Raw genomic sequence first — 13,103 nt, 5'->3', positions numbered from 1 at the left:
GTTTTTTTATTTTCTCAACTTCTTATTTTTTGGCAAGTATTTTTCAAGATGACATTCCTGTATTATTACCTCACAAAGAGGTTAAAGACATTTAAGCTCTCTATAAACCAAAACCAACAAACAATTCTTAATAATCTGTTTAATAAGAATCACACCAACAATGTAGGAATCAAAACCTTAAAAGCATCTGAATTTTGCGTTAAGAAAAGTAAAAGATTGTGTTTGTTTTATTAAAAGACAGTGAAAAAAAAAAAGCAGAGTGTCTCTCACTCACTCCTCTTCTTCGGCCTCTTCCAGCCAATTCACAAACGGTTCCAATCCCTTCACAAACGCTTGCCTGCAATGCAAACCAACACACACCATCATTACATATATATTACTAAGAATCCTATTATTAACCTTCTTTTTGCAAAAATCAAATATAGTACCTGCCCTTTGGGTTGGTCCCTTTGCGATACCAGTGGAGAATGGTGTCTTCAGCGAGCACATCAAGTTCATACAGAGACCTCACTACCTCTGGAAACACTTTCATCAGCTTTGCATCTTCATAGCATTGCATCTGTACTTTGTACATCAGTTCCATCTCCATGTTCCCGCTGCAGCACAGCGTGTTCAGAAGTGGCGCCCATGTTTTCACCTATCACAAAATAGCGGCTAGCTTAGCTTAGCTTAGCTTTAAGACCAAACAACATAATCTTGCTTCAAAACAAAACAGAAAATCAACTCACTTGGCGTAATACAGCATTTGAATTTTGCTGCTGGTTTTTCCCAGACCATTGAACAGCATTCATTATCCCATCCCAGATCACATGCACAACCTCAATCTCAGGCAGCTTTGCATCTTTCACTTGTTGCTTCACCGTTTCAATCACTTCATCTACGTTTATTTCCTCTGTCACTTGGCTCGTAAGGACCGCTTTGATTTCCTTCAGCTTCACCTCAAATATTTTCCTTTCATTGTACTCTACCAGAGCTGTCAATCCTGCCTTGCTTAAAATCACAAGAAAAAATATAGCACATATATCAATTTTACAGATTCATTAAGAAAGCAGAGCCGACCAAAGATGAGTGATAAACTAATACAGAATCAGAAGACAGAGGACCTGGGAATGTTGAACTCAACAAAATATTGACAAAAAAGTTAACCTATTGGATCTTAACAATGGCATTCATATCAATATTAAACGAGTAAAATTTAGAGAAATGCAGGGAATCAGAAGAGCAAGGAAACTGTAACAAGTAACAAAAGAACCAAACATTATAATATTGAATACAGCAAACTTCAAGCGATTAAAACTCACGTGAAATGCTCGGCAAAACTTTCAGTAGTCCGCTTTGTGGGTGGCAGGAACTCCAAGAGTTTGTCATCCATCTTGCCACGCCTCAGAATAGAAATCAAGTCATCAAGACTGTTCTCAACCAAATATTCATTGAAGAAGTCTGTTACAAAATTGAGAACTATCCCTTTGGCAACAAGATTATCCTTAAGCAATGGCTGGAAGACAGTCTCTGCAGGTAATCCTGAGAGCTTCTGGGAAAATGCGAGCGCTGTGAATATTGCAAGCTTCTTCCTCTCATTCTCCTCAAAAAGCTCCAGTGACTGCAAGAATCTCCGCGTAACATTTTCAAGGTTCTTAATAAGGAAGGCTTTCCTCCGCAAAATTTTCTGTATGTATACAACTGATGGTAAAATAGCTTCACGCGTTGGTTCACAGTCGATTATAGAGTAAGGGTGGCGTTCCCCTTCATCAGATTTCACTGAACCAGTTTGTGTACGTCCTCCAATGAAAACAACCTTAATTGATAAGAGAGAGATCCATCAATTCATAATCTCGGAAAGACAAGCAAAACAAAAAGTCACTTGAGACAAGAAAACAAAAAACTAGTAGTATCCCATGATATAGAATGAAATCAAATATCCAAAGATCTTGAAAAACATAACAGTCAGGTAGATCTCCTATTACACCATCTTCAGAGAATATATAAACCATATTTCACTGATTTTTGGGAAGTGATTAACAATAAATGGACCCAAACAGATGAATATAACTGTTCAACTGGACATGAGAAAATATCTCTTAAGAAGACATGAAATACATAGGTAATAGAAGACAGCTGAGACAGCATTGATATATGAAGAATTACCTCAAAGAAAATATCACCGTATCTTGAGAAATTAAGATCAGATGATTCTAAACTTTTGGCAACAAGTTCCTAGGAGAAAGCAAAAACAAAGTCATAAGTTAAGGTGCAAGACTTTTTACAAGCAAACTAAAACAGATAAATAAATACTTAAAACACGAAAAGAAGTACCAGATCACCAGCATTATCCACATAAATCTGAACTACAGCATCAGAAAAAGCAGCAGGGTCGAGAGGAGCAGCAATATTCCTTTTGCGGGTCTTAATCCGCGTACCTCTACACACAAAATTGAACAAACTATAAATACAAGCAGTTCCTAAGTCAAAAAAAAAAAAAAAAACACAACTTAATTTCAGTCATTCTAAACTTAATGCTCATGTTAACAATTTCTAACAATAAATGTAACAACTTCAAAGTGTCACTAGCCAGATCAGGGGTCAAGCGAAGAGAGTCTTCTCACAATTCATTTCAAAGTACTTCAAATACTTTATTAGCCTCAGCAGAAAAGAGTACAAGAATCAATAGAAGACAGCTTCAAAGTATCAGAGCTAAATCGGTTAAAACAACGAAAACTAACCATAAAATATCAGAACCTAAGTTTTCAACTTCCATGGACAAATCACAAAGAATAAACATAGACAAAAGGCTCAAACTACAAAAAAAAAATGTAGAAAAGCTTTAAATTCACATACCCGAGAGTGGGTTTCTCCTTTGAGCTGCAAGAAAAAGAGTAATAAAACAGATTAGCAGATAAATAAACAAGAATCTTGAGAAGAATTTTAAATTGATTACGAAAGAATCTTGAATATATACATAAGAAACCCTAGCCAGCCGAAACAAGTCTCGTTTCAGCCCTAAATACATAGATTCGAGAGAAGTCTAATTCAATTACGAACAGTGAATATCCATAAGGATTAGAAACAAATTCAGAATTATGCAAAATCGAAGAAATAGAAGAGATCTGAATCAAATTTTCACGAGAAACAAAATTGGCAGATTCGTCGTCATCAGAAAACCTAACGAAAGAGTGTGAAATCAGATTACCTCATAAACCAAGACGCTAGAGAGATTAAACTGGAGACGAAACCTCTATGAGAACTCACAAGTACGAATTCAAGAGATAGAGGAAGAAAAATCGAGAGCTTTGTCTCGACGCTAAAAAAGAAGAAGGTTATTAACGAAATGACGACTTTAACCCTAATATTCCAAACCGATTCGATTAAGATCCGGTCCGGTTCAAGATCGGTTAACTCCTGACCCGGTTAATTAGTCCTCTTACGTTTTTGTCACTTTGTCAGAATTCAAAAAAGCATCTAAAGAATAAACTTTGAAGAAAAAAAAGATGCAGAGGACTAATTGAAACATGGTTGTATAGAAATAATTAAATAAAGTAATAATAACTCTTTAACTTAAAATCAATGGCACATTAAACCAATAGTGTTAAAATAACAAAACCAAAATTATAACAACTAAATGAATCTAAACTCTAGAAGGCTCTTCGAGACGAATGTAATCATACATAAGTCCTTCAAATGGTCCTGATGCTTTAGATTGTCGAAGATAAATCGTGTTGGTCCCTGTTCGTAGCAATCTTCCAGGTACATTGATGCTATAAAGCCGGTAGAGTCCATGGATTCCATGTCTTGCTATAGCATTATCTCTTCCAATATAGCCCGTTGAGAAGAATGGCCTCGTGTATTCGTTATTGAACCGTACTTGTAGATTAGCCCGTGCAGCCGAGGCTAAAGCTAGCTGCAATGTGTAGCTTCCTCTCATGTTCACGTATGGAAGATGAAACACGATCTGCCATGTAGTTGGTGTGTACGTCGAATCACCGTTGTTTCTTGTGACTTGAGCGTAGAACCAGTCTTGGCTATACTTACTAACTCCAATTGTGTAAATGAGGTCATGATTTGGATATAACTCTGTGTATCGTTGCCATAATCCGTATTGCCTAAACTTGTCCGTGTGGTTTAGATATAAAGGGTTCATTGTGTTCTTGTATGGCTCCGGTACAAAGTATTCTCGTGCTGTTCTATCCGGTACACCAATCTCCCATAGCGTTGGACCGTTTCTAGGAGGCTTGTAGACAACTCTACCGAGTCTACGGTAACAAGGTTTTGGTATAGAAAGTCTCCGATTAAACCGTGAACCCATCCATAGAGATTGTAAGTTCCTGGTCTAACGTTATCAATCTTGAAATAACCGGTTTCGTTCGTCTTTGTCCAAAACTGATAACCCTTAGTATTTGTCTGCCACGAACCAGCTTCTCCCGGTGGTGCTAAACCGACATATGCAAATCTCCCCGGCGTTAAGAATCCGTCGTTGACTAGAAGACGACCGGTAACGGTTCCTCTTTCTCGACGAGAAGGAAAGTCAGAGAATGCTACAAAATCGTACGGCCAGGCTTTAACTTCTTCTTTAGACTGTCGTTTAGCATCTTCCCATAATAATTCATCGCCGGAGTTTAAGTAAATAAAAATAGGTCCTAAGACTTTTTTCCACGCTTCACCACTTTTGTAACGTGTGTCCATGTCCGTACCAACATAATGCCCGCTTATAAAGCTTGCAATGGCTGTTGGGCCGACATGAGATGTGAGCTCTTGTTTCATCGGTCCACCAAAGCGATATTCGCCACTCGATGAGATAATCCAAAAGCCAACGTGGGATTTAGTTGAGATCCAACCATGCACCTTGATGTCTTTGATCTCACATGAGTATTGGTATTTATCATCAACTTGGTCTTTGAACATGGAGTTATGAGGATGAATCAATTGTACAGCCTCTTTATAACCAAGAGCCTTGGCATGACCACGATGGATATCGCGGTCATTGTCCGTTGGCATCTCTCTTTGTATATCATCCGCGACTGCCATGTAATGAAACTTATCTTGGTCGAGTTTGAATACCATTCGAACTTGACCCATCTCAACTTCTGGCCATTCGGGAAGCCTCTCGAAAATTCCGTATGCGTAGAGTCCTGAAGAATTTGTACGTATAATATACCTCTTGTCTACGTTTAATGGAATAATATGAGAACCAGAACCACTCTCCCATGTTCTAGAGAATGAAATCTCCACTTGTTCTTGGTTTTGAGTTATGATTCTAAATTTAGTTCCTTCGATTCGATCTATGCCACCACGAGTCTTTTCTCCTTGCCATGTTATGTCCCAGTACCCTCGAGCTCGTTGATGTGGACTGAGAACATTATTGACTCCTTTGTATTTGATGCCAGTTATAAGTCCTTGAGGACTTGAGAAACTGACACTAATAATACCATTGTCCACTATGACCTCTCTAGTTCCATGTCTGTTTCTTATTTGTTGAACAGTTGGAGCTCTTGGACTTGTTCCATCTAAGTTTCTTGTCGGCCTAGAAAACGCGATTGGAAGAAGAAGCAACAGAAAAGAACAGATAATTAACGAAGTTATCTTCTTCTTCGAAATCATCTTTGCTTTAAAGATCTTTAGATTGAAAATAATTTAAGAAAAGATTGTTGCTTCAAGTTCAACCTATGGATGTGTAGTCATGGGGCATGCATATTTATATGCGTGTGTGGTTTATTTGTTAAGCTAAAGTCCAAGACTAAACAGGAAGAGGTGCACCAAAAACTAAAATATATATCATTATCTGATTTTTTTTTCTTTTTTAATTTTTGTTAAGATAATGTTGAAATAGGCCATGAAAGATCGACCAAAATATATTATCATGAATATAATCAGGTCTTACCTAGGTTTATCAAAACCTAACGACAAAGTCATTAAATTTTAAATAGATATTCCTCTCTTCTAGCAGTGATGAACTTGAAGACGGAGCATGGAGAGAGCTGTTGGTTGTGCGTACCATTGTTCATTTCCTTCCATAGGTGAAAGACCAACCAAAAATAAAAACAAATTAATGGAAACTAGCTTGCGCGTGGATTTAACATATTTTAAAAAATGTTGATATATACGAAGAAATTTGATGTATTTTTGATTTTCTGGTCTTTGCTTTATCAGTAATATAAAAACTTAAACAATAAAAATTATTTATAAATTCGGATTGGTTTTAAAAAAAATTCAGTTTGGAACGATTTGGTATTCGATTTTTGTCAAAAATAATTTTAAAATATAACGAAATAACTAATTTTTTTAGAAATATCATATTAATTAACCAATTGAAAAATATCTACAATGGAGCAAACACTTCTTTTATTCACCCCTTTATCATATCATCTAATTAAATAAATTAAAACAATTAATATTATCTAAATAAATAATATAATAAATTTTCATTAAAACTCCCTAAATTGAATTAATTGTAAAATTTAAATTCTAACCATTCTTATATAAACCCAAACCGACATATAATTTTATTTAATTGTAAAATCCTAATTCTAACCACTCTTTTATAAACCCAAACCGACATATAATTTCATTTAATTGTAAAATCTAAACCTTAACCACTCTTATATAAACCCAAACCGACATATAATTTTGCTTAATTGTAAAATCTAAACCCTAAATCTCATTTATAACCCCAAATCGACATATAATTTTGTTTAATTGTAAAATCTGAACCCTAATCGCTCTTTTATAAACCCAAACCGACATATAATTTGGTTTGATTGTAAAAGCTAAACCATAATCCACATTTGTAAACCCAAACCAACATATAATTTTGTTTTAATTGTAAATTTAAACCCTAATCACTTTCTTATAAGCCTAAACCGACATATAATTCTGTTTAATTATAAAATCTAAACCATAATTTCATTTATAAACCCAAACCGACATATAATTGACCTTGTTTAATTAAAAGCATACATATTTTGTTTCCTTAATATTTTTTGTTTTGTGATTTTAATTTTGATTATTTTAAAATATAGTATTACATGGCATATTGTTGTATTTTGATTGGTTAATTAAGAGGGGATGAATAAGAGAGGTTCATCCCTAGGGGTGAACCCAAGAATTTTTCCAATGGAGCTATATGAAAAGTTAGAGCATCTCCAATGGTGAGAGCCCCCCATGGACTCTCTCTCATTGTTTAATATAAATTGTGGAAATTTGTAAGATGAGAGTTTGTGTAAAAAATTTAAAATTTTTGATAGTCCAATGGTAGTATCTCAAGTGGGGTTCTTAGAAAGAAATTTTTTTATAATATTTCATAAAAAATAAAGATAATTGCAGTTCATAAAATTTTATGTGTTTTGGATATGTTTTTGGTTTATGTGTTTTGGTTTTGTGGAAAAAACAAAGATACGATTTTGGTTTATGTGTTTTGATATGTTTCACAATCGGAATCGTAATTGAGAAAAGACATAGAAAGTTTACAATTGGTTTCCTCTATCACAAATCTGTTTCATAATTGTTTTCCTCTATGACTAAACTTTACAAATTTGATCACAGCATATACAAAGTTTTTCAGTCATCACTGTCTTTAGTCACCAAATCCTCAAACATTCATCAATGTCTTCTCTTTTCTCCTTCCTTGTGAATCGCTGCAACCTTATTCTTCATCCTCTCTGCATACGTTGTCACAAAGCTATCTTCCCACGCTCTGACAAAAGAAAATCTTTTCTCCTTTGACAAATAAGCTAGCTTAACATACCTATATAACAAACAAATGGAGCTCAGTAATTTCCACAAAACATTACAACCAGGAAGTTGTGTTTTTATCCATCTGTTCTCTCTCTGGTAACACACCACTCTTAACACATACAGAGCATGCCCAATCCCAGGCAATCAATTCATTCAAAATCTCTAAGTTCAAAAAAACACTACCATTCTCCTTCTCACCAATCTCCTTAACCAAATCCCACAAACCATAAGCATCCATTCTACATGTATTTGATAAAGACGAAAATCGTTTGATGAGACTATGCAAGACTCTCTCCACTTTTTTTAAAGACGTACATAATTACTATTTCTTATTTTATTATTACTTTTGTAGGTGAGAGACTTGCATTGCACATGCTTTTACAAGTCTATCACAACTAGGATAAAGTTTATTTACCCTTAAATCTACACACGATGATAAAACTTAATCCCTTATCCTACGAGGATTTCTAGAAATATTTTTCGGGTGGGCTTTACTTCATAAATGGACATTGACGATTCATAATACTTGATCTGCATTATATTTCTTGCTCCCCAAATTATATCAATATATCTAAAAACCAGTGTTCTAAAAAGCGGTCTAGGCGGTCGCCTAGGCTCCGACTAAACGCTAGGCTCTCATGCGACGCCTAGATAACCGCCTTAACCGCCTAAAATCACATAGATCTTGTTTAATGTATTTTTTCAATTTCAATTAGAGTTTTATTTATATATATAATTATAAGTATTCATATATTGTTTATTATAAATATAAATAAATGTTTTATCTAGTTTTTATTTATAATTTCATAATTTTTAGTTTTATATAGATATTTTATATAACTTTTATATATAATATTATATTTATAATTTTTTTATGTTATAAACGTCTAAACCGCCTAAAAATCGCCTAGGCCCCGATTAAACGTTCTAGGCGCTAGGCACTGGGTCACCGCCCGCTTAGCGCCTAGCGCTTTCTCGAACACTGCTAAAAACAAACAAGGAAAGCATAGCAACGATCTTGAAACGGAAGACCGAGCCTACAAATATATCGATTTTAGTTTGTATTATATTACTATTTTACGACTACTTCTTTTGAATATGTGGATCTAAAATCTGTTATCAACCTTTAGTTTTGATTTTTGGTACGTTATGTAACTATTTTTGATTATTTTGGGTTGATTTCTCTGATTTTTTTTATCAAGTATTATGGCACATAAAAATTTTGATGATTTTGCCTTGTTTGTATTAGTGTCGTGCTATCCTTTTGCAACATTAATTCATAATACCACTGATTTTGTAATTGATTATTGAACCAATGAGACGTCATATCTTGAAAGATCCAAAATAGCGACGCATGTCCGGATAAATGAAACACTGGATAAAACAGTGACCACCAGATAAATCAGCAAGATCAGTTATTATGAACGAAAGCTGCAACAATTGAGGAAGAGGACAAAGCATCGACAACTAAGGAGAAAGAAATCAGCACCGTTGGTGTCATTTCTTGTCGCCAAAACATGTCCTACGACACCTAAAACATTGTGAAATTTTTAAGATTGTGAAACATTGTGAAATTTCCAATTTTTAAATATTATCGAAAAATAGTATAAGTTTTATAGTACTATCTTGTTGACTCCAGATATCCCACCAGGATTAGGTATTTTGGTCCACATCGTAGGATGCGATATCATCTTGGTCAATTTGGTAGAGGAGGACCATCAGTAACTGCACGAGAGTTGTTCAATCGAAAGCATTCAGATTTGCGATCTGTGATTGAGATGACATTTGGAGTATGAAAAGCAAAATGGAGGATTTTGGATCGTAAGCATCCAAAATATGGTTTGACTAAGTGGATTAAACTTGTAACAACGACGATGACACTACACAACTTCATAAAGGATTCACATCGGGAAGATCATGATTTTTTACAGTGACAAAGCACAGAAGAACATATTGCATATGAGCCGACCGGTGGTGGAAACATTGCGTGACAACATCACGAATGAATGTAATAAAGGTCATTTACCTTATTAGATATATATATATACTAGAAGACATACCCACAAATGAAGATTTGGTTAGGGAGCTTGATGAATCTGATGATGATGGCGAAGACATTAACGTTGATTTTGAGTCTGATGATGAGCATGGTTTATAGAAGGAGATTGGGTGATGAGATGACGATTAGAAACATCATTAGAGTTTATTTATTTTTTTAAAACTCAAATTTATTGTTTATTCTATTTTATTTTATGTTTTACACTTTTATTAGTAAACATTAATTATTATTTTATTATTTTTGAAGTAGTTTTATTCAGATTATTTTATTATGCTATGTTATATATATAACTATATATATATAATAGTATTTTATTGAAATTCCGCCTAAACCGCCTAAAAATCGCCTAGGCCCCGATTAGGCGTTCTAGGCGCTAGGCGGAGGGTTCCTAAGTCTTAGAGAGTTTAGAAGTTCCTATGTAACAATCCCTAGTACAAAATCCCAAAGCTAAAATTATGATTTGAAAAAAAAAGGAAGCATTCTTTTAAAACATATTTTCGAAAATTATAAAAAGTAATTAACGAAACATTATGCATTCCTTCGAATCATAGGATTGTTATACTATATATAGATTAAACCAAATATGTGATTGTATGGCTAGAGCACGTACATCATTTGAGGTGGCCAACATACACTTGAATACAAACGGTCAGCATGATTTATTCCAACATATAGAATACAAGAAAAAAGATCCACGCGATGTGTGGGTATAATTTGAATATATTTTATCGTAAGAAAACTAAATTAGTTTTACCTAAAAACTTATTGTAGCCTCTATTATAAAGAAAATATTAACAAAAAAGCTTCCAAATTATTCATTAAAAGTATTAGTAAACAAATCTTCCAATTTATTTCTTCTCTACAATGACTTAAAAAAAGTTATAATTTACATATTTAAATGAATCATATGATTTGACAAAACATTATCAATATATTTGAAAGACTTTTGAATTAACATTTCGAGGGAGATTGGAAAAATAATGAGAGGGTTTTGTGCAAAAAAAAAAAAAGAGGACGATGGACAAAAAGTGAAAAAATTGGTGAGTTGAGATAATATTTTGTTATCTTAAAAGTCAAATACTTATTGATTATTACAATATTACCATCACAAATAGAATTTATACCACAATTATAGAAAACAAAACAGTACTCTTAAATCCTAGTAACTAAATAAATTTAACAAATAATTTATTATCAATTTTGCCAAATTTGTAATAAATTGTAAATTAATGTAGTGAAATTTTTTGTAACTTATGTGTATCTATAGGGGGTAACAAAATTTTGAATTACAGTACTACAAAATAATGTTGGATTATATAAAGCTGAGAAAATGTAAAGACAATACATTAGTGGTAAACTTTAATAGAAACATAATGATTTAAGATATTATTAAAAATATTTAATCGATATTTTACGAAAATTGTCAAGTAGTATCATTACAATACATGGATGTTACGTTAAAGTACCATTTATATCTCTTGAATCCATTTTGATAATTTGATTTATTAATAATTCATGTAATAGTTAGTTCACATAGCTATTAGTCTTTTAAATTAGAAAGGAAATTATAAGCATGCATAGTCATAATTATAAACGGTAGTATTCATAAGTGTTTTAAAATTGAATTTGTAAGAGCTTATTCAATATTGTCTTTATCCCTTATATTACATGTTTACTTTAAAATAATGAAAATTTAGGTATATAAAATTTTTAAATATATAAAATGTTCAATATGCTTCATTAATAAAAAATATTTATTAATAACAGGCTGAAAGGATGCTCAATATTTATTTGAAAGTGAAAATAGAAACAAAATAAGAAAAATATGGCACATATCACTTAAAACAAATATTACTACATCTTATATACAGTAAAACCTCTATAAATTAATACTCTATAAATTAATAACCTCTCTAAATTAATAAATTCTTTCGGTCCTTAGTTGGGACCAGTGTAAAATATGACATAAATCGATAAATTAATAAGATAATAATTTTTTTAAAAATCCTATATAAACATATGGTCCCATCTATACTATAAATTAATAATTATATAAAATTATCTATATATATATATATGTATATTTAACCTAATATATATGTGATATAAATTTATATATGTCATATATGAATTACTATGATATATATTAAAAATATTATATGTAAATTTTTTAATAAAATATGACTCTATTATTCGAAAAAAGTTTGTGTTGTTTTTTAAACTTAATAATTGCTTCTCTACTTGCAATTGGTTTTAAAAAGATATTGCTTATAAAGAAAATTTTTATTTTAGAAAGAATTTTTTTAAGAAATTACCAAATTAGGAAAATCTCTCTATAAATTAATAATTATTAATTTATCGATAAATTAATACCTCTCTAAATTAATAAAATTTTCTGGTCCCAACATTATTAATTTATAGAGGTTTTACTGTATGTTAATTCTCAATTTTATAAATGATAGTAAAAAGGAAAATATATATATAAGATGTGAGAGTAGTTATTGAAAATTGCTAAGTTGAAGATTGTTAAATTTATTTTTTGAATATATACCGCTTAATCAGAAAATTAATTTTTTATAATAATTTATTTTAACGGGAGAAAAAAAAAATGGCTCATGTTGGCAAAACAAAAGAGCATTTTTGTATATGTGTAGAATTTGAAATTATATTTAGTGATTATGAAAACTTGTCACCTATTTAGAATTGTTAGCTAAACAAAATTCATCATCATATAGAAATATTTTCAACAATATAGTCTGCATACACAAAACATATATATATATATATATACAGCAAATCTTACCATTATAAACGTACTAACATATGACATTGTGGATTGAAATATACTTATAAAAATGACATAAAAAAAATAAAAGAAAAAAATAACACCATAAATTATATTAAAAGTGATGTATAGGATATACAAATTGATTTCATAAGAAAATTTAATCGTACGTAATTTACCTTGTAAGGATGATGACTTCTATTTTTTTTTTCATGAAATACATAACAAATAAAAACTATAGATAACCAAAAAAATATAATGACCTCACATGAAGGTTCAAAATCAAATTTGAGACAAATTGAACATAAGAAACTCCATGAAAAGACAAATACAAAAACATAAGAAACCACCAAATGTAATGATCTCATAAAAACTTGAGAAAAATTGAAACATAAAAAAAAACATATAAGATATAAATACAAAAAGGCATAAGAAACCACAAAGAGTTATATGATCTCACACATGAACTTGATGTCAATTAGGTTCACTCTAGAATAAATGGTGGTAAGAGCTACTAAGCATAATTCGATTAAG

General features: G+C 31.9%; 2 protein-coding genes across 2 annotated transcripts; both read right to left on the bottom strand.

Annotated features, from left to right (window-relative positions):
• Nucleotides 1–101: 101 nt before the first annotated feature.
• LOC9322894 (basic leucine zipper and W2 domain-containing protein 2) lies at nucleotides 102–3,301 on the bottom strand. The gene is made up of 8 exons (XM_021035261.1): nucleotides 3,188–3,301; nucleotides 2,836–2,859; nucleotides 2,314–2,419; nucleotides 2,146–2,214; nucleotides 1,302–1,795; nucleotides 729–990; nucleotides 429–637; nucleotides 102–337 (listed from the first exon to the last, which is right to left on the bottom strand). The coding sequence occupies exons 1-8, from the start codon at nucleotides 3,190–3,192 to the stop codon at nucleotides 271–273; spliced, it is 1,236 nt and encodes a 411-aa protein (XP_020890920.1). The 5' UTR covers nucleotides 3,193–3,301; the 3' UTR covers nucleotides 102–270.
• A 192-nt stretch (nucleotides 3,302–3,493) lies between these two features.
• LOC9322893 (rhamnogalacturonate lyase) lies at nucleotides 3,494–5,831 on the bottom strand. The gene is given in 2 exon segments (XM_021035241.1): nucleotides 3,494–4,248; nucleotides 4,251–5,831. Coding segments are annotated over 2 exon segments (1,968 nt in total). The 5' UTR covers nucleotides 5,593–5,831; the 3' UTR covers nucleotides 3,494–3,622.
• Nucleotides 5,832–13,103: the final 7,272 nt, after the last annotated feature.

Source organism: Arabidopsis lyrata, assembly GCF_000004255.2.
Source record: "Arabidopsis lyrata subsp. lyrata unplaced genomic scaffold ARALYscaffold_2, whole genome shotgun sequence".
NCBI classification, from domain to species: Eukaryota; Viridiplantae; Streptophyta; class Magnoliopsida; order Brassicales; family Brassicaceae; genus Arabidopsis; species Arabidopsis lyrata.
This window is presented reverse-complemented; position numbering and strand designations above follow the sequence as displayed.